The sequence below is a fragment of the Patiria miniata genome, unplaced genomic scaffold, assembly GCF_015706575.1.
Source record: "Patiria miniata isolate m_02_andy unplaced genomic scaffold, ASM1570657v1 HiC_scaffold_6, whole genome shotgun sequence".
Classification (NCBI taxonomy): Eukaryota; Metazoa; Echinodermata; class Asteroidea; order Valvatida; family Asterinidae; genus Patiria; species Patiria miniata.
Window position 1 is genome coordinate 12,651,823 of NW_024037073.1, and position 27,645 is coordinate 12,679,467.

The 27,645-nt window shown below is 40.6% G+C and overlaps 1 protein-coding gene across 50 annotated transcripts; it reads left to right on the forward strand.

Moving 5' to 3' along the window:
* On the forward strand, nucleotides 1–27,345 carry LOC119742551 (uncharacterized threonine-rich GPI-anchored glycoprotein PJ4664.02-like). 50 transcript variants are annotated; one of them, XM_038218584.1, is made up of 41 exons: nucleotides 3–1,488; nucleotides 2,155–2,483; nucleotides 2,775–2,904; nucleotides 3,292–3,434; nucleotides 5,793–5,874; nucleotides 6,902–6,969; nucleotides 9,519–9,659; nucleotides 9,862–10,002; nucleotides 10,207–10,347; nucleotides 10,554–10,694; nucleotides 10,899–11,039; nucleotides 11,261–11,401; nucleotides 11,606–11,746; nucleotides 12,095–12,235; nucleotides 12,440–12,580; nucleotides 12,785–12,925; nucleotides 13,127–13,267; nucleotides 13,489–13,629; nucleotides 13,834–13,974; nucleotides 14,323–14,463; nucleotides 14,668–14,808; nucleotides 15,028–15,153; nucleotides 15,355–15,495; nucleotides 15,700–15,840; nucleotides 16,046–16,186; nucleotides 16,393–16,533; nucleotides 17,587–17,640; nucleotides 17,915–18,082; nucleotides 18,326–18,490; nucleotides 18,744–18,911; nucleotides 19,521–19,636; nucleotides 19,957–20,179; nucleotides 20,534–20,698; nucleotides 20,952–21,119; nucleotides 21,739–21,854; nucleotides 22,516–22,738; nucleotides 23,515–23,605; nucleotides 23,753–23,793; nucleotides 24,314–24,534; nucleotides 24,845–24,910; nucleotides 25,685–27,345. In XM_038218584.1, exons 1-41 carry the CDS (start codon nucleotides 395–397, stop codon nucleotides 25,715–25,717), a joined length of 6,669 nt encoding a protein of 2,222 aa, XP_038074512.1. In that variant the 5' UTR covers nucleotides 3–394; the 3' UTR covers nucleotides 25,718–27,345. The 50 variants fall into 50 exon arrangements, with proteins under 50 accessions (XP_038074542.1, XP_038074533.1, XP_038074534.1 ...); XM_038218590.1 differs by having other exon boundaries at nucleotides 14,683–14,808; XM_038218585.1 differs by having other exon boundaries at nucleotides 12,800–12,925; nucleotides 15,013–15,153.
* The last annotated feature ends 300 nt before the right edge of the window (nucleotides 27,346–27,645 follow it).

Sequence of the window (27,645 nt, forward strand, 5' to 3'; positions counted from 1 at the left end):
TTGGTTAAAATACGATATATGCTGCAACAAAAATAATACGTGTCCGCAGAGGTGGCAAGTCTAGCCCCGCTCCACCATGGAGCTATAGCTCCATGGCTCCACTGAGTCAGTTTTCTTTGTTCAACTTGTCCATTGCATTATATTTCGTCGTAATCTTCGAACTTCAAAGTCCAATCACGTCCTTCATTTTGTGATGCGTGTGTGCCACTGCCAGTCATCTGGGCAATATGTTTGGGTGTGGTTGTACCGTTGCATACGTTTTGGCTCAACGATTTGCTGTAGAACAACGTTTGCCTGAATCTTCTTGCTACAGTCGTCACACACTGACACTGTGAAGCTTTTTGTATACACGTCGTGTACATGCATATCTAACACTGCCTTATTTTGATATACAATGACGACATGCAATGCACATTTTATTTACTTCGGGACAAAGTCTTATTTTGTGGTCCAGATTTTGCTGTCGATGATTGGAGATTCAACTGCACATCCACAATGCCTTGACTTTTTCCCACCGTTTAGCTTCGACCAGGGCGATCAACCAGAGTTCTGCACTCTGTACCAAGACTTCGGATGCTGCACCCTCGCAAAGGATCGGCAAATTAGGCAGACCTTTCAGACTATCGTCACGGAATATAATACCATGCATGGAAGCTTATCGAGCAATTGCAGTAATTTCCTGAGAGAAATCCTCTGTCAGGATTGTTCACCGTACGCGGCTCATGTTTTCGATGGTGAGGACTCACCGGAGAATATAAGACAGTTGCCCGGGCTTTGCAGCGATTACTGCACCGAGTTTCATCGATATTGCGGCCAACTCGTCCCCTTCATCACCACGGAGGAGCTGGTGCGACAAGCCGCTGCCGACTCGGCTGTTGAGTTTTGTGATAGAATGGCCATAACGGATATGGATTACTGCTTTCCCGATGTCTTAACCGATGATGATCTCTCAAAGTGGGTGGGGGAGGCGCAGTCAGGGACCGGTCGCAGTCAGTGTCTGTGCCTTGAGGAATTCGCCGGCGGTCTACGCAATCCTATCTTCGCCATCCACGCCAACGACAACACCCACCGATTGTTTATTGGAGAGCAGCTCGGAGTCATACATGTGTTTTTGGAGAATCGTACCAGACTGGAGACCCCTTTCTTGGACATCCGCGATTCAGTTACCGTAAAAAAATTTAATGGAGACGAACGAGGTTTACTTGGCGCGGCCTTTCACCCAAACTTCACAGACAATTCCAAGTTCTATGTTTTTTACACGGCGGGCCCGAGGCTCAACAATATATTCATTCGAATTAGCGAATTCAAAGTTATGGCCAATGACAAAAATAGAGCTGATGTTTCAACGGAAAAAGTTATCTTAGACGAGGACCAGCCATTTGTCAACCACAACGGCGGTCAGTTACTGTTTGGGTTAGATGGCTACCTGTACGCAAGCCTTGGAGACGGAGGAGCAGGTGGTGATCCACACAATGTCGCACTCAATAAGTAAGTTTCATTAAACTTCAATTTCCGACTTTTTATGGAAACACGCACAGAAATCAGTTTAAATAGCATAACCCTGTAATCTTCAAAAAACAGGGTTTTTTCCCTCCTAACGAAATTTGAAATTTGTAGTTTTGTTTTCACTAAAAACTATTTCTTTTCGATTTTGGGGTTTTGACACCCTCTCAAATGAGGTTTCATTTTGCGCACAAAACACGCCTTGCGATAGCCGAATTATTGTCGGGCCGGAGGTTATTCGAATTTATAAAGGGGGGAGGCTGGACAACACATATGACACTAGGGTCGCTGTCCATGATACAAATGTACATCGTATGCAAAGTTGTGCGCTTATGTCCCTTAACCTTACCGCTAAATGGTGTATTTAAAGCTTTATACTGTTTATTATCCTATTTTCTTAACTATATCCATTTGGAGTTTTGGACTATGGGAACCTTAAAATCGACATTTCTTTGTTTCCCACCACACAAATGGGGGAGGGGGGGCGGGGTGGGTCCGATGGCCAACTCCGAATTATATTCGGCTCGCAAAAGTCGACTGGTTCCCCCTTATGCATGAACCAGTCTACTCGAAAGGTAGGCATGTTTGTTTGCAAAAGCAAATTAAAGACGACTCCACCTTGATCATGTTATTCTTTTCCTTCTTACAAAGGAATAGTCTTCTAGGTAAGATTCTCCGAATTGACGTGGACAGCCAGACAGGCGGCCGAAACTACGGAATTCCACCAGATAACCCATTTGTGGGGGTCGTTAACACCCGCCCAGAAATCTACGCCTATGGAGTACGTAACTCATGGAGAGGTTCGGTGGACCGGGGCGACAGACTGACCGGGTACGGTAAGGGTCGCATGTTCTTCGGCGACGTCGGTCAGAGTTCGTATGAGGAGGTCAATATCATCGTCAAAGGAGGCAACTATGGCTGGCGGGCTAAAGAGGGATTCTCCTGTTTCAAAAGCGGACAGTGTAACGACCAGTGGCTAGGTAATTAAAAGTGGCAAAACCCCTCTTAAACAAATAACGCAAATCTTCCTTCAATTTTTGTTTTACAATAACTTAGGTGTTCCAGCGGACAGCTTTCTGTTCTTTACCCTTCCGAACCAGAACACAGAGCAAAAGACATACTTCCGAAACGCAAATATGACATTGTTAAATGCTTTGCTTGTTGATTGTCGCGTCAATTACATATCACTAGCTAGATTGCTTTTTGTTTTGTTTTTTGCTTTTTTTATAATAATACTCATGAAAATAACCTCAACATTGCTTCCTCCCCAGCTGATGAAGTCTTACCAATCCATAGCTATCCACACTCAGAGGGCAAATGTGTCATTGGAGGTTTCGTGTACAGAGGATGTCAATCGCCCAACCTTAACGGCAAATATATCTTTGGCGATTTCCAGTATGGGTAAGAACCACCACTGTTTTCAACCCTGTCTTTTCGCATCTTTTCGCATTTACTTGTATTCGCTTGGATTCGAAGCCATGGTTTCCAGAAATCTATATACAAAAAGAAACACCAGTAAATAACCACTAGGCCACGGTGTATAGCTTTGGCGTCGATTTAAGAGCTAAACCCCACATAGGCCTATTAAGACATGTCATGATTAACACACAAGATAGATTACATTGTGTACTTCAATCACGTGGTTGCTGCACGCATGCGTGTTTTGGTAAGTGACTTGGCTACAAAAGAAAAAAATACGCATGGGTCCTTGGCAGCCGCCTTGACCGACAAATGAGTATTAACCGTCTCAGATTATTAATTGAGTATGATCTCTGACTCTGTTTGTAGCCGACTGTTCCAACTCACCGAAAACACAACGACGAACACCTGGGAGAGGCAAGATATCTGCTTGGGCGACTCATCGGTTTGCAAAGGAAATCTGCTCAATACCTTCCCAAGATACATCATGTCATTCGCAGAGGACGAAAGAGGTAAATGCGTGTTGCACATTGTTCAGAGTTTTTAAATAGCTCTCACTTTGTAACGTTATCTAGATCCATCATGTTGAGACCGGTTAGGGCGTAGTTGGTCTTACATACGAAGTAGAGGGTCTTTTGAAACGGTTCATTTGAATACAAGCCCGCTGGAACAAACTTTTGCCAGGGGCGCTGGAATTTCTTAAGGACGGACAAAATTAATGCGAACGCGGAGCACAAAGCCCTTATGGCGTGGCTTAAAGGGCCCCGGGGATTCTAGAATATGGATGCTCTGTGGTGCAATCTGAGGCGATTCCAGGCCTCTTTCATATGACTTTTTTTTAGCAAAAGGTGTTTTTTGGGTTTTTTTAGATTATAAAGACAATTTATTTCACTTTTTTGTTTAGAAAACTGTTGCTATTATAACGTTTCTACTGTACTGAAAAATCGAGAACCCTGTATTTTTATCTCCATTTTTTGTTCCATTTAATTCTGTTAAGAAGAATTGTATCATTATGCATGACATCGCATGTAAATATTATTATTGCAAGGTTGCTTTCTTACATTTAGTAAATTCCGTCGTGTATGTTTTGTTTTATTTTCCGAGCCCTTACGGCGTGAGGCCACAGGGCAAAGGGCCTGCTTTAAGGCCCCTGAAAATGTTGGATTCTGGATGCACTGTGATGAAATATAATGAAGTATATACTTAAACTTATAAAACCCGAAAGGATGTTTTTTGGTTCAAGTTAAAACAAAATGGTTCCACTGGAAGCGGATGAATTGCTGTTCATAAAAATATTCACATAGGCCTAGACGATGTAGCTCTCGATATATTTGCAGTGTATTTTGTTTGTTACAGGGAATGGCAAATATAAAAGACTAACACACCAAATGCATCTTTGTGTTTATGATCAATAGATGGCAAGTTTGGGGCTATAGGCAAGGATTTATCGGTCTACTGATTTTTTATGAGGAAAAAAACTTGCAGAGGGTAAAACTTGAATAGCTTCTTTTTTTTATAACTACACTGGAATTTGCGTAAAGCATGACTGGTTTCAATGAAAGCCGCTCCCACTCCTATTAGTTTGGGAATGGGTGAGCTTGTCTTACATACGCAGTGTGGACTTCCGAACAAAAGACGTCCACATAATGTAGGTAGCACCGACGTTGTGTGGACTTGCCCCACGTCCACACAGTGTTTCCCCATTTCTGGAAAACAGGTTTAGAGGCATTTTTGGGTTAGGTTTATCTGTAGCAGAATGAAGAGAAACACTAAAGGGAATCATAGAAAAAAAATTGGGTTGAAAGAGTTTTCACAGTTTGAGAAAAATGAGTTTTTTCACTGGTTTTTCTTAACTACACGAAAGCAATGGAAAGTCCACACTAGTCATGTGAAACAAGTCTGTGTGTGTGTGTGTGTGTGTGAACCTTGCTATATGTTGAATACAGAATGCTAGCAACGTCTATAAAAGTTTTAAATGAAAAGAAAAACCTTCAGGGGAAAGGTATGAATATTTGCCCCTATTGAAAGATCGAATGAAAAAAATCCTGGCAAGCATAATCAACTTTGCCACCATTGTCATCGCCGAGGTTATTGCTTTCGGGTCAAAGCTTCCATTATGGCGGAAATATCCTATATCATGTTATGAATTTAGATACATTAGATTAAGCACTGCCTGAAGATTTAGAAAATACCTCTTCTGGATATTTTGCAGTGTTCCTTTGTGCTAGACGTTCAAAGCGCCGCGCTTAGCCGTGGCAAAACTAGAAACGAACAAAACGAAGAAGATATTTGTATAGAGCAAGCATAATGTATAGTGCAGCGGCGCAATTTCATCGTCGTTGAACACTGCTGGCTGGAACACATTTTTCCCGGGAGTAGGGGGTACTGAAGCATATTCCAGCACCCCCATCCAAAAAGATGGGGGTGCTACAGCACCCACAGCACCCCCGTTCCCGCGAGCTTGTTTGAATAGCAAGTGGATTGAGACTGAAGGACTTGTGATGGGCTTGTGATCGACTTGCAGGGACCGTATGGGGACTTGTGATTGACTCGACAACAACACTACATGGGGATATGCTTGCGCAATCGACTTTCCGTGCAAGCCGAGTAGGCTAATATACAAATGGCTTTCCGCATAAAACGATCTTCCGGATAATAAGAGGACATCCATGCATTCATGAGTCCGGAGAACTTTGTATTAACGAGAGTCGATTCTACGCACTTTTTCTGCGGCAAGATGACGCCGTACGTCAATCCAATGAGTATAGGTGCTGAGAACTCGGGCGTCAACATTAACAGTGAGGCACAAAACTGCTAAAAGAAATATGTCTATCTTCTTCCTGACGTGCATTTTATCATTTCGTCGGCAGGTGAGGTGTACTTTATGGGAAAAACTGAACAATCCGCAAATAATGATCGAGGACAAATTTTGAAAATAGTGGATCCTGGAAGGTAGGGATTTCCTTTTTTATTATTTCTTGCCTCTGTCTTTTAAAAGATTTTGTATGGGGGCCGTATCATACGTCCGACGCCTCATAAGTCCGACTTCGGAAAACCGAGGCGTCGGACTTATCAGGCGTCGGAGCTATGGACCGCTATACCAGAAAAGGCAAGAACGAGCTTTAAAAAAAATACGACGTTTTAAGTATACGCGAGTTTGTCTGCAAAGGACGGTGCACGTAGCATGAATGTACTGGCCGCAGATCATACTATACAGTTTGGAGACAATGTGCCCCTCTGCAATCTGCTGACAAAGTCAAAGTTGGTAAATTAAGGAAAGAATATCTGCAGTGCTGGTCAGAGATTCGATTTTTTTCAGAGCCGTGCTGTCTACGATTTTCTAATATTGAAATTTAAAGTCTATATCTGTACGATTATACTACATCTGAATGTTTATTTGGTGACTAAGACAAAACAAATCACTCGCTTTACTTTAAATGAGTGCAATTGTTGGCGAAGGACCTACGCAGAAGTGCAAGAAGTAAGTTTCAAATTATAAGTGACGTAACAGAGAATCCATAGGTTCCCACAACACTCTTCCTCGCTAACTGTTCGGTCCCCCATATTTTGACAAGAAATGGCCACGACTCACACGATTTTCCCTCCATGCCCGGTTTTTTTTCTAACAACTGCTATATGCTATGCAGCTGCAGGACCGGGGCTAGCTTGTTGTGAGGGTAATCGCGCTTTTTTTGTTAACCAAGTATTTACATTTTGTATCTAAAAGTTGTACGATACTTAAAATGTAATCATTCACACAATATTTGTTGATTCAAAATATTAGCCAATGAAACTACATGTGTTGGTAATTGAACCCAACCCTCCCCGACCATATCCATTTCTACGGACCCGATGTCAATTTTCCTTATTAAAGTAACACACTCCTTTTGTCCTTTTTTTTACAGGGTTTTGTTGATTTTAGTTCCATCTCCATCCAAAAAAAACTGTATATATTTCAATTACGACTGTTGTCTTTTAGGAGAGGGAATCCATCGGAATGTAGCACAGAGGTGTCAACAGTTGTGGACAATCCTACAACCCCAGCAGGTAAGTCTTCTCCGTCAATCCGTCTGAAACATTCGATGGAATTTTCATCGGGAACTGGATATGTAAATATCAGTCCCGAGTTTGCTTAGGCCAAAAAAGTCTCCGGTTTCTGGTATGGAGCTTGTCCAAAAAGAGGTGCGGCGACGCGGCTTTTTTTTTTTTTTTGACCTGACTTTTTTGCTTCAAATGTCGGCTGATGACTGCAACTGGTGCCCGCCTAAACTAAGTCTTAGACTAGTGCAAATATATGGGAGTCCAGAGAGGCCACATAAAGCTTATTTTCGATCATAACCCCATCTAAAAACACGTTAAAATCGTGCAGCAGCAGGATTCCAGTCAAACCAGTGAGTTTGGCGGTTTTGAGACATCATCTTTCATTGAAAAAAAAACTTTTTCATTTTGCCGACACGCATGGCTACGGCGACGCGCGCGCATACCAGAAACCGGAGACTTTTTTTGTTGGCCTTATAAGCACTTGACATGTATATCCAAAGCCATTGGCTGGCAGGCCTTGCTTGCTGGTTTTATCGGAGAGGCACGGGTATACTTCTGGTACATTTAATGCCTGTATAAATATATTGAGCCATAGCTCCCAGTCACCTAGACCTAACGGCGAAACTTATGACTAAAATTTACACATTGTTGAACAGCCCCACTTTCGACAGTCTAACCCCTCGGTCAACACTTTCCGAAATACTGCTTCCGTTTATTGGGTGGAAACGTCGATAATTCTCCGCGACTTTTCTTCTAAACGGTTCATGGTATAAACTTGAAACTTTGAACAAAGATCAACCCTGATCCCGAGGTGTGCAAATATTACTCTGACATCATGATGACGTCATCGGGTATAAAAATAATGAGCTATTTGAGTGCAAAAAGTAAACATTTTCTGTCACTTATAACTCTTGAAAAAATTTTCATCATTATCTAATATACCACACATTGATAAACGTGAGGTCGCTTGGCCTTGACTTGCGGGGTTACGTCAAAGTTAGGTGAAATCAAAATGCAAACAGAAGCCTCACATCAAAACAAACCAAACTGTCTTCCATACGGTTCACGGGGTTACGATAAAACCTTGTATTAACTTTAATTTTGTAACGTCATCATGACGTCATCAGGTATCAAATTACAAGCGATTTTATGTCAACATTTGAAAAATTACTTTGAACTCTAACATTTTAAATGAATCCGTTCTATTTTGTTTGTAACATTGCCTAAATGACAATAGTTTGGATTCCCGGTGACAAACCCTTTTCACCTTTATTTCCGGTGTTAACGGAAGTGCAATGAGAATGTAATATAACTGGAAACTGACGCATTTTTTTTTCATTAAACAAATTATGGTAATATTTAGTGAAGGATGCCAAACACAAAAGAGGCATGATGACGTCATCAAAGGGTGCCCTCTAGCGGCACTTCAAAGACAGTTGAACTTCTTGAATTGAAAAACCATTCGTCAAAATTGCCTATAGATATTCTTTGAACAACTGCAAATGGTTTAACGAGTTTTCAGAATCACGACATCAGACCGCAAGTAATTGTAGGGCAAATTTGTGAATGATTAGTTTTCTTTATTTCTTTTCGATTCAAATCCATCATATGATCCATGTATAATGACTGTAGTCGTAGTACAAATAATGATATCCGGTAAAATGTTGACCTTGGGCTTCCAAATGCTTTGACGTCATCAAACTGAAAGTAAGGTGTATACGTGTTAGTAAAATATTCACAACCATTTGGTCATGACCAATGAAATAGTTGCCTGCCCGATCACCCTGCGTATGTAACTCACCAAACGCTAATATCTATTGGCTATTATTATTATTTTTTTCACAAAGACTATTTTACGGAGTTTGGGGCAATTCCAGTTAAAAAAAAAATGGGATCATTGAAAGTCCTGGGTTTACCCGTCGCTCTATATCTTATAGCATATTTCTTTCAATAATGAGATTGAGATAGAACTTGAGATGTAAACTACACATTACCACCGTGATTAATTGTATCCTTAGTGCCGGTATCGTTTTGGTTTGCGGTAACACCATGTGGCAATAACTACTGCTCAGTAGATATTTACTTTGGAAAAGGACCGTTGTCCTGCTTGTTATCAACTTTCGCTGAGTAGTTTTATTTCTTATGAGAACAGTCTCCTGACGATGACTAGAGCAGGCTAGTCGGAACGTTGAGACCAACGACAAGTTCTTTTAGAACTTAAAGCAGGACTGTTCTTATCAGAACTAAAACTACTTAGCGAAAGTTGATAATCAGTAGGACAAGTTCTTTTCAGAACTAAATATCTACTGAGCAGTAGTTATTACCACATGGTGTTACCACAAACCGAAACGATACCGATACTCCACCATGCAAAGCCTCAAATCTTATATCCTTAGTGCGCCAATGCTTCTCTGAATGCATATCTGAGAACTGTAAAAGGAAGATTTTTTTAGTACGAAAATGTCGGTAATAGAAAAGAATTTCGCTCTTTTGGCTAAAGTTGTTTTTTTTTTCCACTTCATGGTGCCGTTTTCCTTTTCTCTACTTTCAACCAGAATCAACAACGACAGCTGACTTGACATCCACTATGGAACCAAGAATCAACCAACTACCTACGAGTGATTCACCAATAACGACTGGTCGACCAATCACCACTGAATCGCCAATCAACGAACGACTTGCCACCACTGACTCAGGTAACACGCTTTTCCTCATCAGAGAAAAGTCAATGTCTTGCTTTTAATGGAGCTCATTTTCCCCTTCTAATATTATTGTGTTGATTCCAGCGGAATTTCTTAGTTCAGCCACCTGGAAAGCAGAAACTTATGTTGCTCTTTTGGCTAAGTTTTTTTTTTTCCACTTCATGGTGCCGTTTTCCTTTTCTCTACTTTCAACCAGAATCAACAACGACAGCTGACTTGACATCCACTATGGAACCAAGAATCAACCAACTACCTACGAATGATTCACCAATAACGACTAGTCGACCAATCACCACTGAATCGCCGATCAACGGACGACTTGCCACCACTGACTCAGGTAACACGCTTTTCCTCATCAGAGAAAAGTCATTGTCTTGCTTTTAATGAAGCTCATTTTCCCATTCAAATATTATTGTGTTGATTCCAGTGGAATTTCTTAGTTCAGCCACCTGGAAAGCAGAAACTTATGTTGCTCTTTTGGATAAAGTTGGGGCTTTTTTCACTTCATGGTGCCGTTTTCCTTTTCTCTACTTTCATCTGGAATCAACAACGACAGCTGACTTGACATCCACTATGGAACCAAGAATCAACCAACTACCTACGAGTGATTTACCAATAACGACTAGTCGACCAATCACCACTGAATCGCCGATCAACGGACGACTTGCCACCACTGACTCAGGTAACACGCTTTTCCTCATCAGAGAAAAGTCATCGCTCGCTTGTAATGGAGCTCTTGTTTTTTCCCGTCAAACATTATTGTGTTGATTCCAGTGGGATTTCTTAGTTCAGCCACCTGGAAAGCAGAAACTTATGTTGCTCTTTTGGATAAAGTTGGGGCTTTTTTCACTTCATGGTGCCGTTTTCCTTTTCTCTACTTTCATCTGGAATCAACAACGACAGCTGACTTGACATCCGCTGTGGAAGCAAACATCAACCAACTACCTACGACTGATTCACAAATAACGACTGGTCGACCAATCACCACTGAATCGCCAATCAACGGACGACTTGCCACCACTGACTCAGGTAACACGCTTTTCCTCATCAGAGAAAACTCAATGTCTTGCTTTTAATGGAGCTAATTTTCCCCTCCTACTATTATTGTGTTGATTCCAGTGGAATTTCTTAGTTCAGTCACCTGGAAAGCAGAAACTTATGTTGCTCTTTTGGATAAAGTTGGGGCTTTTTCCACTTTATGGTGCCATTTTCCTTTTCTCTACTTTCAACCAGAATCAACAACGACGGCTGACTTGACATCGACTGTGGAAGCAAACATCAACCAACTGACTACGAGTGATTCGCCAATAACGACTAGTCGACCAATCACCACTGAATCGCCGATCAACGGACGACTTGCCACCACTGACTCAGGTAACACGCTTTTCCTCATCAGAGAAAAGTCATTGTCTCGCTTTTAATGAAGCTCATTTTCAATGAAGCTCATTTTCCCCTTCTAATATTATTGTGTTGATTCCAGTGGAATTTCTTAGTTCAGCCACCTGGAAAGCAGAAACTTATGTTGCTCTTTTGGATAAAGTTGGGGCTTTTTTTCACTTTATCATGCCGTTTTCCTTTTCTCTACTTTCATCTGGAATCAACAACGACAGCTGACTTGACATCCACTGTGGAAGCAAACATCAACCAACTACCTACGACTGATTCACAAATAACGACTGGTCGACCAATCACCACTGAATCGCCAATCAACGGACGACTTGCCACCACTGACTCAGGTAACACGCTTTTCCTCATCAGAGAAAAGTCATTGTCTCGCTTTTAATGAAGCTAAGTTTCCCCTCTTACTATTATTGTGTTGATTTCAGTGGAATTTCTTAGTTCAGCCACCTGAAAAGCAGAAACTTATGTTGCTCTTTTGGATAAAGTTGGGGCTTTTTTCACTTTATGGTGCCGTTTTCCTTTTCTCTACTTTCATCTGGAATCAACAACGACAGCTGACTTGACATCCACTGTGGAAGCAAACATCAACCAACTACCTACGAGTGATTCGCCAATAACGACTAGTCGACCAATCACCACTGAATCGCCTATCAACGGACGACTTGCCACCACTGACTCAGGTAACACGCTTTTCCTCATCAGAGAAAAGTCATTGTCTCGCTTTTAATGAAGCTCATTTTCCCCTTCTAATATTATTGTGTTGATTCCAGTGGAATTTCTTAGTTCAGCCACCTGGACAGCAGAAACTTATGTTGCTCTTTTGGATAAAGTTGGGGCTTTTTCACTTTTTAAAGTTGGGGCTCGCTTTTAATGAAGCTCATTTTCCCCTTCTAATATTATTGTGTTGATTCCAGTGGAATTTCTTAGTTCAGCCACCTGGAAAGCAGAAACCTTTGTTGCTCTTTTGGATAAAGTTGGGGCTTTTTTCACTTCATGGTGACGTTTTCCTTTTCTCTACTTTCAACAAGAATCAACAACGACAGTTGATTTCACATCCATTGTGGAAGTAAACATCAACCAACTACCTACGACTGATTCACCAATAACGACTGGTCGACCAATCACCACTGAATCGCCAATCAACGGACGACTTGCCACCACTGACTCAGGTAAAACGCTTTTCCTCATCAGAGAAAACTCAATGTCTTGCTTTTAATGGAGCTAATTTTCCCCTCCTACTATTATTGTGTTGATTCCAGTGGAATTTCTTAGTTCAGCCACCTGGAAAGCAGAAACTTATGTTGCTCTTTTGGATAAAGTTGGGGCTTTTTTCACTTCATGGTGCCGTTTTCCTTTTCTCTACTTTCATCTGGAATCAACAACGACAGCTGACTTGACATCCACTGTGGAAGCAAACATCAACCAAGTGACTACGAGTGATTCACCAATAACGACTTGTCGACCAATCACCACTGAATCGCCAATCAACGGACGACTTGCCACCACTGACTCAGGTAACACGCTTTTCCTCATCAGAGAAAACTCAATGTCTTGCTTTTAATGGAGCTAATTTTCCCCTCCTACTATTATTGTGTTGATTCCAGTGGAATTTCTTAGTTCAGCCACCTGGAAAGCAGAAACTTATGTTGCTCTTTTGGATAAAGTTGGGGCTTTTTTCACTTTATGGTGCCGTTTTCCTTTTCTCTACTTTCAACCAGAATCAACAACGACAGCTGACTTGACATCGACTGTGGAAGCAAACATCAACCAACTGACTACGAGTGATTCGCCAATAACGACTAGTCGACCAATCACCACTGAATCGCCGATCAACGGACGACTTGCCACCACTGACTCAGGTAACACGCTTTTCCTCATCAGAGAAAAGTCATTGTCTCGCTTTTAATGAAGCTCATTTTCCCCTTCTACTATTATTGTGTTGATTCCAGTGGAATTTCGTTCAGCCACCTGGAAAGCAGAAACTTATGTCGCTCTTTTGGATAAAGTTGGGGCTTTTTTCACTTCATGGTGCCGTTTTCCTTTTCTCTACTTTCATCTGGAATCAACAACGACAGCTGACTTGACATCCACTGTGGAAGCAAACATCAACCAACTGACTACGAGTGATTCGCCAATAACGACTAGTCGACCAATCACCACTGAATCGCCGATCAACGGACGACTTGCCACCACTGACTCAGGTAACACGCTTTTCCTCATCAGAGAAAAGTCATTGTCTCGCTTTTAATGAAGCTCATTTTCAATGAAGCTCATTTTCCCCTTCTAATATTATTGTGTTGATTCCAGTGGAATTTCTTAGTTCAGCCACCTGGAAAGCAGAAACTTATGTTGCTCTTTTGGATAAAGTTGGGGCTTTTTTTCACTTTATCATGCCGTTTTCCTTTTCTCTACTTTCATCTGGAATCAACAACGACAGCTGACTTGACATCCACTGTGGAAGCAAACATCAACCAACTACCTACGACTGATTCACAAATAACGACTGGTCGACCAATCACCACTGAATCGCCAATCAACGGACGACTTGCCACCACTGACTCAGGTAACACGCTTTTCCTCATCAGAGAAAAGTCATTGTCTCGCTTTTAATGAAGCTAAGTTTCCCCTCTTACTATTATTGTGTTGATTTCAGTGGAATTTCTTAGTTCAGCCACCTGAAAAGCAGAAACTTATGTTGCTCTTTTGGATAAAGTTGGGGCTTTTTTCACTTTATGGTGCCGTTTTCCTTTTCTCTACTTTCATCTGGAATCAACAACGACAGCTGACTTGACATCCACTGTGGAAGCAAACATCAACCAACTACCTACGAGTGATTCGCCAATAACGACTAGTCGACCAATCACCACTGAATCGCCTATCAACGGACGACTTGCCACCACTGACTCAGGTAACACGCTTTTCCTCATCAGAGAAAAGTCATTGTCTCGCTTTTAATGAAGCTCATTTTCCCCTTCTAATATTATTGTGTTGATTCCAGTGGAATTTCTTAGTTCAGCCACCTGGACAGCAGAAACTTATGTTGCTCTTTTGGATAAAGTTGGGGCTTTTTCACTTTTTAAAGTTGGGGCTCGCTTTTAATGAAGCTCATTTTCCCCTTCTAATATTATTGTGTTGATTCCAGTGGAATTTCTTAGTTCAGCCACCTGGAAAGCAGAAACCTTTGTTGCTCTTTTGGATAAAGTTGGGGCTTTTTTCACTTCATGGTGACGTTTTCCTTTTCTCTACTTTCAACAAGAATCAACAACGACAGTTGATTTCACATCCATTGTGGAAGTAAACATCAACCAACTACCTACGACTGATTCACCAATAACGACTGGTCGACCAATCACCACTGAATCGCCAATCAACGGACGACTTGCCACCACTGACTCAGGTAAAACGCTTTTCCTCATCAGAGAAAACTCAATGTCTTGCTTTTAATGGAGCTAATTTTCCCCTCCTACTATTATTGTGTTGATTCCAGTGGAATTTCTTAGTTCAGCCACCTGGAAAGCAGAAACTTATGTTGCTCTTTTGGATAAAGTTGGGGCTTTTTTCACTTCATGGTGCCGTTTTCCTTTTCTCTACTTTCATCTGGAATCAACAACGACAGCTGACTTGACATCCACTGTGGAAGCAAACATCAACCAAGTGACTACGAGTGATTCACCAATAACGACTTGTCGACCAATCACCACTGAATCGCCAATCAACGGACGACTTGCCACCACTGACTCAGGTAACACGCTTTTCCTCATCAGAGAAAACTCAATGTCTTGCTTTTAATGGAGCTAATTTTCCCCTCCTACTATTATTGTGTTGATTCCAGTGGAATTTCTTAGTTCAGCCACCTGGAAAGCAGAAACTTATGTTGCTCTTTTGGATAAAGTTGGGGCTTTTTTCACTTTATGGTGCCGTTTTCCTTTTCTCTACTTTCAACCAGAATCAACAACGACAGCTGACTTGACATCGACTGTGGAAGCAAACATCAACCAACTGACTACGAGTGATTCGCCAATAACGACTAGTCGACCAATCACCACTGAATCGCCGATCAACGGACGACTTGCCACCACTGACTCAGGTAACACGCTTTTCCTCATCAGAGAAAAGTCATTGTCTCGCTTTTAATGAAGCTCATTTTCCCCTTCTACTATTATTGTGTTGATTCCAGTGGAATTTCGTTCAGCCACCTGGAAAGCAGAAACTTATGTCGCTCTTTTGGATAAAGTTGGGGCTTTTTTCACTTCATGGTGCCGTTTTCCTTTTCTCTACTTTCATCTGGAATCAACAACGACAGCTGACTTGACATCCACTGTGGAAGCAAACATCAACCAACTACCTACGACTGATTCACAAATAACGACTGGTCGACCAATCACCACTGAATCGCCGATTAACGGACGACTTGCCACCACTGACTCAGGTAACACGCTTTTCCTCATCAGAGAAAAGTCATTGTCTCGCTTTTAATGAAGCTAATTTTCCCCTCTTACTATTATTGTGTTGATTTCAGTGGAATTTCTTAGTTTAGCCACCTGGAAAGCAGAAACTTATGTTGCTCTTTTGGATAAAGTTGGGGCTTTTTTCACTTCATGGTGCCGTTTTCCTTTTCTCTACTTTCATCTGGAATCAACAACGACAGCTGACTTGACATCCACTGTGGAAGCAAACATCAACCAACTGACTACGAGTGATTCGCCAATAACGACTAGTCGACCAATCACCACTGAATCGCCAATCAACGGAAGACTTGCCACCACTGACTCAGGTAACACGCTTTTCCTCATCAGAGAAAAGTCATTGTCTCGCTTTTAATGGAGCTCTTGTTTTTTCCCGTCAAATATTATTGTGTTGATTCGAGTGTAATTTCTTAGTCCAGCCACCTGGAAAGCACAAACGCATGCAGCTCTTTTGGATAAAGTTGTGTTTTTTCACTTCATGGTGTCGTTTTTGTTTTCTCTACATTCAACAAGAATCAACAACGACAGCTGACTTGACATCCACTGTGGAAGCAAACATCAATCAACTGACTACGAGTGATTCGCCAATAACGACTGGTCGACCAATCACCACTGAATCGCCAATCAACGGACGACTTGCCACCACTGACTCAGGTAACACGCTTTTCCTCATCAGAGAAAGCTCAATGTCTTGCTTTTAATGGAGCTAATTTTCCCCTCCTACTATTATTGTGTTGATTACAGCGGAATTTCTTAGTTCAGCCACCTGGAAAGCAGAAACTTATGTTGCTCTTTTGGCTAAAGTTGGGGCTTTTTCTCCACTTCATGGTGCAGTTTACCTTTTCTTTACTTTCAACCAGAATCAACAACGACAGCTGACTTGACATCCACTGTGGAAGCAAACATCAACCAAGTGACTACGAGTGATTCACCAATAACGACTAGTCGACCAATCACCACTGAATCGCCAATCAACGAACGACTTGCCACCACTGACTCGGGTAACACGCATTTCCTCGTCAGAGAAAACTCAATGTCTCGCTTTTTATGTAGCTCATTCCTCCCGTTTAATATTATTACACTGATTCTTGTGGCAATCCTTTTGTCACCCACCTGGAAAGCAGGAAACCTAACTTATTGATCATGGTAGGGCAAAGCTGATATTTGCTTGATTTGAAAACATTTTTGCCTCATGAAGTGCACATTTCAGGTCAAAGATAGTCTTTTCTTGTGAAAATGACAATAAAGAAGTCAGTTTCTAATAATTGAAGCTCACATTTTTTCTGTTCTCACTATATACATAGACCAACCACAAACCCCTTCAGTGTTTTCTAAAACCTGCAACCGTCGTTTGATGAATCATTTGCATGTATTTTCATTATTTCACATGAGTAGATCTACAGGAATTATTCTATGTCAAATGACAGTTCCGCCAATAGTTCTTAAATTTGCTTTAAAAATCCAAATATTTTACAAAACTATCTATTTACTTTACCATTATTTAAATATTTTAAATTTCATGTCACCAAGCACCACTTTGTAATTGAAAATATACCTCACCTAACAGATTTTATGGAATGCAGTAGGCCTTTTATGCCCTCCAACCCAAGAACCAAAACTCACTGATGAAAAATTCCTCTGTCTGAGGCGAATACACGTTTGTTATCAATTATTGCAATTGCGATTTTTTTCCATGGCAACAGTGACTTAATAACGACAACCCTAGGTCCCCAACGCTTGCAATCGGTAACTGTTCCAACTTTCAAAGAAGTTTATTGTCGTACTACAGTACCGTCATCAGATAGCGCTATTATCTTCCCGTAAATTACGCCTTCTGATGGTTGAATAGTTTTAAATGCGAAAGTGCACATAAAAGCCTACATGCGTAACAAACACCGGACACTTACGTCACTCGACCAAGAATATCCAATATCCCACATTTTAACTGATAATAAGATTATCAGAGAAACATTTCACATGCCCCCGTCCTCAGTCAGCATCACCATTATATCAACACCTTTCATTTTTGACGAGATGTTTCTTTTGTACCACAGAATCACTATCGACGACCGACGATCATACTTCCACTGATTCATCGAACAAAGGAGGTAAATTATTGTAACGTAATTAAGACTGTTCAACAGACCAACTGGAAAATAATTACTGGTCTGAATAGCCGAGCGGGGTTCCTTTTTTGGGGTGGGGGTTGCCAAATTGTCTCTTCTTTTTTGACGGGAACATTTTCGAGCAGAATTATCATTGACGACTGAATACGTATCCACTGAAGAACCAAGCTTCGTTAACGACTGGTCAAACAGCAAATTGTCTTATAACTTCTGACCATTACTTTACCTGATTCGGTGAGATTTTCCTTTCCTGCAGGACCGTCGTCATCGTTACCAGTTTTGTCGACTGAAACAAATGCAGCTGAATCGACAATCAACCAACTAATTACAACTGAATCATCAACGACTGGCCGTTCATCCACTTCTGAATTAGCCAATGACCGACTGGCCACTACCGGTTCCACTCTACAATTGAATACGGAAGGTAGCAAGCCAGTTTATTTTACCAAAATAATTCTTTCACACATGCTGTTGTTGTTGGTCGACAGTTGGCAGATATTATACTTCAAAATCAAATTACGACCGACAGTCATCTGCAGATTTTGTCACAGAGCTGTCCTTGCATTTTTCAATAAAAACAATATTTCACTTTTTCACAAAATTGTCTCTAACTTATGACCATGGAGAATTATTATTATTAATTGGGTGAGTTTTGCCCTTCCTCCAGAATCGTTATCATCGTCACCATTAGTGACTACTGAAACAAAAGCAGCAGAATCGACAATCAACCAACTACTTTCAACTGAATCATCAACAACTGGCCGATTATCCACTTCTGAATTTGCGGACCGGCTGGCCACTACTGATTCTATTCTTCAGTTGACTACAGAAGGTAACAATATGCAAGCCTCAATTTTGCATTTTCAAAAATCTTTCAGTTTTGGCCGTCCATATATGTATACTTTGAAATTGATGTACAACCGACAGTCATCTACAGATTCTTTTCACAACAGTGACCATGCAGTTTCAATGGAAAAAGAGTTCATTTTAAAAGTTCTTCTCGCTAACTTTTATGACCATGTAGAATTATTTTTTGACAATAGTTGTCCATGTAATGTGATTTGGTGTGTTTTTCTTTCTCCCAGGATCGTTGTCATCGTCATCATTATTGTCGACTGAAACGAAAGCAGCAGAATCGACAATCAACCAACTGCTTACAACAGAATCATCAACGACTGGCCGTTCATCCACGTCTGAATTCACCACTGACCGACTGGCCACTACCGATTCTACTCTACAGTTGACTACGGAAGGTATTTCTAGGATCGGTTCAGGCATCGATACAGTAAAGTCTTAATGTTGCCCCGGCATACTAAAACAGATACGCTGCTGGCCGACAGAGACTTTCTGATAGCAATGGCTATGCTATCGGTCGCACCACGAAGTGATCGTGTGCACAAAGTCCATAGACGATATATACGTCACTTCGTGGTGCACCCGAAGAATCAAATATTTACTATTGATTGATTCATCATCAACGCTGGTGGCCATATTCTTTTAAAATAAAAATATTAACGTTCAAACGACAGTCATCTACATATTTTGCAACAGAGTTGTTTATGGACGTTTCAATGCACAAAACTGACTGCTAACCACCCCCACCCTTGACAGTTAATTCCCCCTTGAGTCATAGCTGGATCCGCCCCTGTGTAATGATGACATCATAAGGCGAAACACAATATTTAAAGGAAACTTGCTGATCATATTTCTGTATACAATTAGCCTCCAAAGGAAACGTGGGCCCAATTCAGACATTATTTAAAGGAGAAGCCTTTGCAACACAAAACATTGTCTCGCTGATATAAGTTTAAAAGTCAAAAGTGACATTTAGTGATAATATTCTTTTTCTGTACCATTTGAAGTGACTGTCGGACTCCGAATCCTCGCGTTGAATGGCATATCAGCTAGATTTACCGCTGATCTTACCAACAGCAGCTCTCAGGCATTTCGTGAGCTATCAGCACAAGTGACCATGGCGGTAGGTGTTCGGTACTTTAAAGAGGGGACGTCCCATTGGTCCGACGTCCTGGGGTCAGTGTCAGTCAACCTGAACCAGTGGAACTACACAGTACTGTTATGTTTCATCGGACCAATGGGACGTCGGACAATTAGATGTAACCCTTTACAGAATCAGATAATGTCGAATATGGATAGCTTCTTTGATAAACGATCATAGACTGTGCTACTTGTAAATTTAAATTTGATATCGTGTCGAACTTTTCATCGTGTTTTCCCATCGCATCTGTTGTTAGGCCTACTTGTGGGGAAACATATGAATGTTGATTTGTTTTGTTGCAGGTGTTGGACATCCTCCGCGGTTCACCATCCACCGCTCTCGTCATGGATTTTGTGATTTCTTCGATACGTAATGGGAGTTTACTGGTCAACGGTGTTGCCATATTTCCTACCAACTCGGTGATCGAGGCGAATGCTTTAGTCCAGGTCCTGAACAGCGCTGGAAGTAACGACGGAGATGTATCCAGTTCACTAACTATTGATCCGTCAGCTACCTATGCAGCAGGTTCATTTAATACCATTTATATACATTTTAACTGGAATATAATATAATGCAAAAGGAATTTGAACTTTAGTTATGTTGTGTTTCTACATCACATGCTATTGAGGTATCGTAAAGTGTTGTCGTCGAGTACTTGAGTCGAGTTCGAGTCCGAGTTTGGAGTCAGTTGGGTCGAGTCAGAGCCTGAGTATCAAGTCATTTGATTCGAGTCCGATTCCGAGTCATGCATTGTATGATATTGATGTGCATGGACATGGAACCACGGTACACGTAGCGATATGGATATCAGGATTGTCTCTAACTTATGACCATGGAGAATTATTATTATTAATTGGGTGAGTTTTGCCCTTCCTCCAGAATCGTTATCATCGTCACCATTAGTGACTACTGAAACAAAAGCAGCAGAATCGACAATCAACCAACTACTTTCAACTGAATCATCAACAACTGGCCGATTATCCACTTCTGAATTTGCGGACCGGCTGGCCACTACTGATTCTATTCTTCAGTTGACTACAGAAGGTAACAATATGCAAGCCTCAATTTTGCATTTTCAAAAATCTTTCAGTTTTGGCCGTCCATATATGTATACTTTGAAATTGATGTACAACCGACAGTCATCTACAGATTCTTTTCACAACAGTGACCATGCAGTTTCAATGGAAAAAGAGTTCATTTTAAAAGTTCTTCTCGCTAACTTTTATGACCATGTAGAATTATTTTTTGACAATAGTTGTCCATGTAATGTGATTTGGTGTGTTTTTCTTTCTCCCAGGATCGTTGTCATCGTCATCATTATTGTCGACTGAAACGAAAGCAGCAGAATCGACAATCAACCAACTGCTTACAACAGAATCATCAACGACTGGCCGTTCATCCACGTCTGAATTCACCACTGACCGACTGGCCACTACCGATTCTACTCTACAGTTGACTACGGAAGGTATTTCTAGGATCGGTTCAGGCATCGATACAGTAAAGTCTTAATGTTGCCCCGGCATACTAAAACAGATACGCTGCTGGCCGACAGAGACTTTCTGATAACAATGGCTATGCTATCGGTCGCACCACGAAGTGATCATGTGCACAAAGTCCATAGACGATATATACGTCACTTCGTGGTGCACCCGAATAATCAAATATTTACTATTTATTGATTCATCATCAACGCTGGTGGCCATATTCTTTTAAAATAAAAAAATTAATGTTCAAAACGACAGTCATCTACATAGTTTGCAACAGAGTTGTTTATGGACGTTTCAATGCACAAAACTGACTGCTAACCACCCCCACCCTTGACATTTAATTCCCCTTAAGTCATAGCTGGATCCGCCCCTGTGTAATGATGACATCATAAGGTGAAAGATAATATTTAAAGGAACTTGCTGATCATATTTCTGTATACAATTAGCCTCCAAAGGAATCGTGGGCCCAATTCAGACATTATTACACAAAGGAGCAACACAAGCCTTTGCAACACAAAACATCATCTCGCTGATATAAGTTTAAAAGTGAAAAGTGACATTTAATGATAATAATTTTGTTTACTCTACCATTTGAAGTGACTGTCGGACTCCGAATCCTCGCGTTGAATGGCATATCAGCTAGATTTACCGATGATCTTACCGACAGCAGCTCTCAGGCATTTCGTGAGCTATCAGCACAAGTGACCATGGCGGTAGGTGTTTGGCGCTCTAAAGAGGGGACGTCCCATTGGTCCGACGTCCTTGGGTCAGTGTCAGTGTTACAACTGATAATGTAGTAACCAACGGATAATGTATCACCAACCAATAATGTCACACAAATTGACCGATAGGGCCTACTGTATCACTGACCGATAATGTAACAACAATTGACCGATAGTGCAGTAAAATGTACTACACTATCAGTCGATTGTTGTTACATTATCGGTCCTAACCGATAACGTTGCAAATTTTGACTGATAGTGTAGTACATTTTACTACACTATCGGTCATTTGTTGTTACATCATCGGTCAGTGTTACAGTATCGGTCAATTTGTGTGACATTATCGGTTGGTGATACATTATCGGTTGTAACAGTCAGTCAACATGAACCAGTGGAACTACACAGTACTATTATGTTTCATGGGACCAATGGGACGTCGGACCAATGGGACGTCGGACTATTAGATGTAACCCTTTACAGAATCAGATAATCTCGAATATGGATAGCTTCTTTGATAAACGATAATCATAGACTGTGCTACTTGTAAATTTAAATTTGATATCGTGTCGAACTTTTCATCGTGTTTTCCATCGCATCTGTTGTTAGGCCTACTTGTGGGGAAAAATATTAATGTTGATTTGATTTGTTGCAGGTGTTGGACATCCTCCGCGGTTCACCATCCACCGCTCTCGTCATGGATTTTGTGATTTCTTCGATACGTAATGGGAGTTTACTGGTCAACGGCGTTGCCATATTTCCTACCAACTCGGTGATCGAGGCGAATGCTTTAGTCCAAGTCCTGAACAGCGCAGGAAGTAACGACGGAGATGTATCCAGTTCACTTACTATTGATCCGTCAGCTACCTATGCAGCAGGTTCATTTAATGCCACTTAAATTCATTTTCACTGGAATATAATATAATGCGAAAGGAATTTGAACTTTAATTAAGTTGTGTTTCTACATCACATGCTATTGAGGTATCGTAAATATTAGTGTTGTCGTCGAGTACTTGAGTCGAGTTCGAGTCCGAGTTTGGAGTCACTTGGGTCGAGTCCGAGCCTGAGTATCGAGTCATTTGATTCGAGTCCGATTCCGAGTCATGCATTGTATGATATTGATGTGCATGGACATGGAACCAGGTACACGTAGCGATATGGATATTAGGATGCGCTGTTGTGAGGAAATAAGGAGAGGCGCATTTAATAAACACTTATTTGCATTACCACCTGGTGAGTGTTATTTATCTTCAGCGGCGTTACTTTCGATAAAAAAATAACGTCGGAACTATTTACTACAGTTATTTTTTGTTTGTTTAAAACAAGGTGGGGCACGAGTCATTCGTCTCAATTTGAAGTCTTTTTTCCCCACAAGTGACTCGAGTCGAGTCCAAGTAATCGAGATTACGAATCGAGACTGACTCGAGTCCGTGTCCTGGACTCCAGACTGACTCGAGTCCGTGTCCTGGACTCCAGATTGACTCGAGTCCGTGTCCTGGACTCCAGATTGACTCGAGTCCGTGTCCTGGACTCCAGATTGACTCGAGTCCGTGTCCTGGACTCCAGACTGACTCGAGTCCGTGTCCTGGACTCCAGTCTTACTACACCGTCTCCGGCAAATGATCATTGATGTATTTTATTTATTTCTGAACAGTTCCAAATCAAGGTTGCCCCACGAACTACTGCACAAATGGCGGCATCTGCAAGCAAGTAGGAAGCCCCCAAGACCACGTGTATTCTTGCGAGTAAGTCTTAACATTATGTGATTATAAAATTACTTTTTTTCTTTGAAAATGGGCAGGATTTTGAAGTGACGAATTGCAATGTTTGAAAATAAATACGATAATTATAAAGATATGCTAATCTCGTTCTTGTTTCATTTCCTCATCCAGATGCGTGGAAGGTTACGCGGGACGTCTGTGCGAAAACGGAGGTCTGTGTAGTGTCTATCTTGTATAATGAGTAAATGTATGAATCAACAATGTAAGAAAACAAAACCTTGAAGTAAAACTCAGTTTTCTACAGTTAACGGAACAAAATTGTTTTTCATTGATCAGTTTCAGTTGAAAAAAGAAGAAGATATTCTTGACTTTGCGCAAGCTTTTGTGCCAATGAATTTGATGAAGCATAAGTCAGAATTATCTAAATTGCTTGTTTTTACTTCTTTGTTTGAGAAATTCATGGGAAATGTACATGGGGACTGACTAAGAATTTGGCCATAGTTATACAAAATTTACCAAATGGGAGTAGGCCTACGTTATGGATAATTTACTTCTAAATGTAAACGTAATCACGTCGATCCAGGAACATCTCGGAGTTTTCTCTGAGATGTCAGGGCACCTTTTGAGCTCGGATGAAATATTTTCAACAACAAAAAAGGTGAACTTGAAAGCATTCCCTAAGCATAATTCCATTATTTTTCATAATGCCATCTATTTTATATAACAAAATAGGCCCAGACTCGGAAGGTGATAATTTCCCCGTTGTTGTCATTCTGGCTGCTGTGGGAGTTCTGGTTCTTGCTATCGTGGGATTGATGGCGGCGGTAATCATGATACATGCTCGCTTCGCAAGAAGTGTTGAAAAGCCAGAGACAAACACACCCAGATATCATCATCAAAGATCCTTCGGTGTGGGTTTTGTAGACAGAGCTACGACACGTCCCCCATCTCAGGTAGGCAGAAAAGTCTATAATGGATATTTTGCATTCATCTTCAGGATGTTGTTGATATTGCACAGAGATGTACGCATTAGTTTGGTTCTTGTACGTTCACTGTTACTGAAAAAAAGAAGACAGCTCAATATATTATGGCTGCATGCTGAATGTAAATGTTCAACAAACTCTACCAAGATCAAAATTATCCTTTTTCGTTATATTTATCTGTAATGTTGTCTTCCATTCTCATTTTGGTCAAAAATAATTTTACATGTACATTGTATATACAATGTGTAGCAGATTTTTCTTTTCTTTATTTCTTTTGAAGTATTGGGTTCGTAACCTGGAAAGGGACAACTTTCGCTTGCCTTACGTTGTCCCCGACACACCAGTAGTGAGTATACTTTTCTACTATGGCTTACAACAGTGCTTATAATACTAACCGCTTAATTATCGTGGTTTTCTCTCTCGTGTTTAATAAAAGTGTATCCACCATTCTTGCACTCAGTAGTCTTCCGACTTTCAATCTGTTCGGTGAAAATATGACCCGAATGTTTGCAAATCATTAAACAAATTACATGTAGAGGCAATACGGTCTGGATGTATTTGGACCACAACATTGCAACAACACCGGAAAGAAACTCTACTGCAAAAAACACACCAAACAAAACCACATCTTTTCTTTTATAGAGCGGGGGTGGTAGTTGTATCTTCATTGAACTCTTTGGGCCTAGTTGAGTAGCGTGACAGTTGTGTCTGTAGTGTCCACCACCAATGCCCCAGCTCGCGAGCAGTGGAGGCTGCCCGGGTGTAGTGCATGACGTAACCGGACGATTTCTGGGTAGCCATTAAGATGGCGGGAACTTGATATACGAATTGAATATAGCTCCATGATTTAACGGTGGTCATTCCATTTTACCAGTGGAGCAGACGACAGTATGCCTGTTTTTTTTTTTTTACAAATTAAAGTCCCGCCAGGCAACAACCCAATTCAATATAGCTCTATGCTTTTCGCCTTATTATTTTCCAAGAATGCCAGGCGGAACACGTAACGAATTTTTCACCCACTAACAAGGATCGGTTTAATCATTGAGCTATAAATAGCTCCATGGTATAATTTACATTTTTCAGCTAAACTGTTGGGGTTTTTTTTCTCACCCTGATGCAGGAGGAGTTTTGGGGCGATGCTGTTTACTATTAGCATCCTTCATTTTCTGCAAGTCTAGGGGACCTTCAAACCTTCTTGCCGAAGCAGATTGTTCAGAGACTATAATCTTGGAGCGGTATATATGTCGTACATTGGTTAAATTGGTTGCGAAGTATGTACACATTATTGCAACGGGTGTCATTCTCAAGTTGCTCACTATAACGGCGTGACTTCATATTTTTCATAAAAGTCTGAGATTTTGAGTATCTGAAAATATTTATATTGATGATGAACTTATTCATTATTAACATTGTTTTACGTTTACCATTAATTGGTGGTTGTTAATTGGTGGTTGATTGAGCACACACTTTTAGATCTTTTCTAGATTGGTTATGGTTTATAGTTTGGTTTTGGATTATGGTTTATTTAAAAGCGTGACATATAACAGTTAAAAACTGAATTGCGTGCCATGATAATACAACAATAAAATAACAATTAAAAGACACAAATGAACATTAAATGTGTTTAAACTAAATAAAAAAACCTCCTCTGTAGTCTGTACAAGGATAGCGTCTAGGCCTATACGTTTCTTTATATAGACAAAATGGAAAAGGAATGAAATTGCACATTGTTGTTGTTTAAAATAAATGATGAATGGAAGGTGGATTTTAATACTATTGACGTAATACATAAAAGGATAAATTTGTTTACAAAATTGAAATTAGTATTTTTTAACAACTCAAGTTTGATAATTTTAACACTGACTATGTAATCGTAGGAATGCTGTACTTATAATGTAGAACAATCAGTGAACTTCTTTTAGCTTCACTGAATGTTCATAATTTCATGGTTATGTTGTATTTAATACAAATGTACATATAACATTTTGCTGATGAAGTCATTTTATTGGGTTTATACTAAACATGTTTTATTTTTGTATTTTCATTGTCTTTGTTGTTCTTGCAAGAACATGTATAATGGACCATTATCATGTTGCGGCCATCTTGATGTTTTCCCATTTAAATCAACGTAACCTTAGCGAGGCTGGAAGGAAAATACTCTGGTTCCTTTTTGCACAAAAAAAACATCATTCAGCACTGTGATGCAGGGAACATGACTGAAATGGTGGCAGCATGATAAAAATCTATAACGTCAAAGCGCCCCAGCTCTTTCACAGCTTTAAGAAGAAATTCATTAGCAATATTGATAAATGCATATTTTGACAAGGCTAGTTCATTAGTTTTTCAGCAATGAAAAAAAATATGGGCCCTATTAGAACGCCCGGGGTTTCCATTAATTTATGTTACATGTCATTTTAAGGTTTTTGTCAAGCGTCAGGTTTCTTCGAAAACATTTGCGAAAGTTTGGCAACTTTCATCTTCTCGTTGATTGCAAAACTTGGCAGCTTCAAAGTGATTCGAACCTTGCAGACCCCGTCAATGTCGGTGGTCGAGTAGTGAGACGTCTCGCAATCCCTCGGACAGTCCTACTTTTAAATCAATTGACATATCTCCCTGACGCATAATTTGTATCAAATAAGAAAGTCTGGAAGCTCCGTATTTGATATGAAATTGCACTAAGGCAAATATAATTTCAGACCACCAGTCAACAATGTATTTCGTTCAAATCCCCTTAATGAGTTGCGAAGAAGAACATCATAAAATGGCTGGTTTAGACAGTAACTCCATGCTGGCTGTCAAGTTTGTCACGTCTGTGTAATCAATGATCTATCATATCAATTATATATTAACTTTTATGTCATTCAAGACTCTTAAAAAAATGATTTTTTTTTTTGGTAACGAATTTCAGTTTGTATGTTTTCTTTTCGCAAAAAAACCAAAATTTTTTCCCCGATATTTGGCTTCTGCTTTACCCACTGAAAAGGGGCTTTCATTTTGTGCACAAAATAACCCACCTTGCATGCGAGAGGCATAAATTGGATTTATTAGCTGCCAGACAAATAGTCTGGCAGCCATCAAATT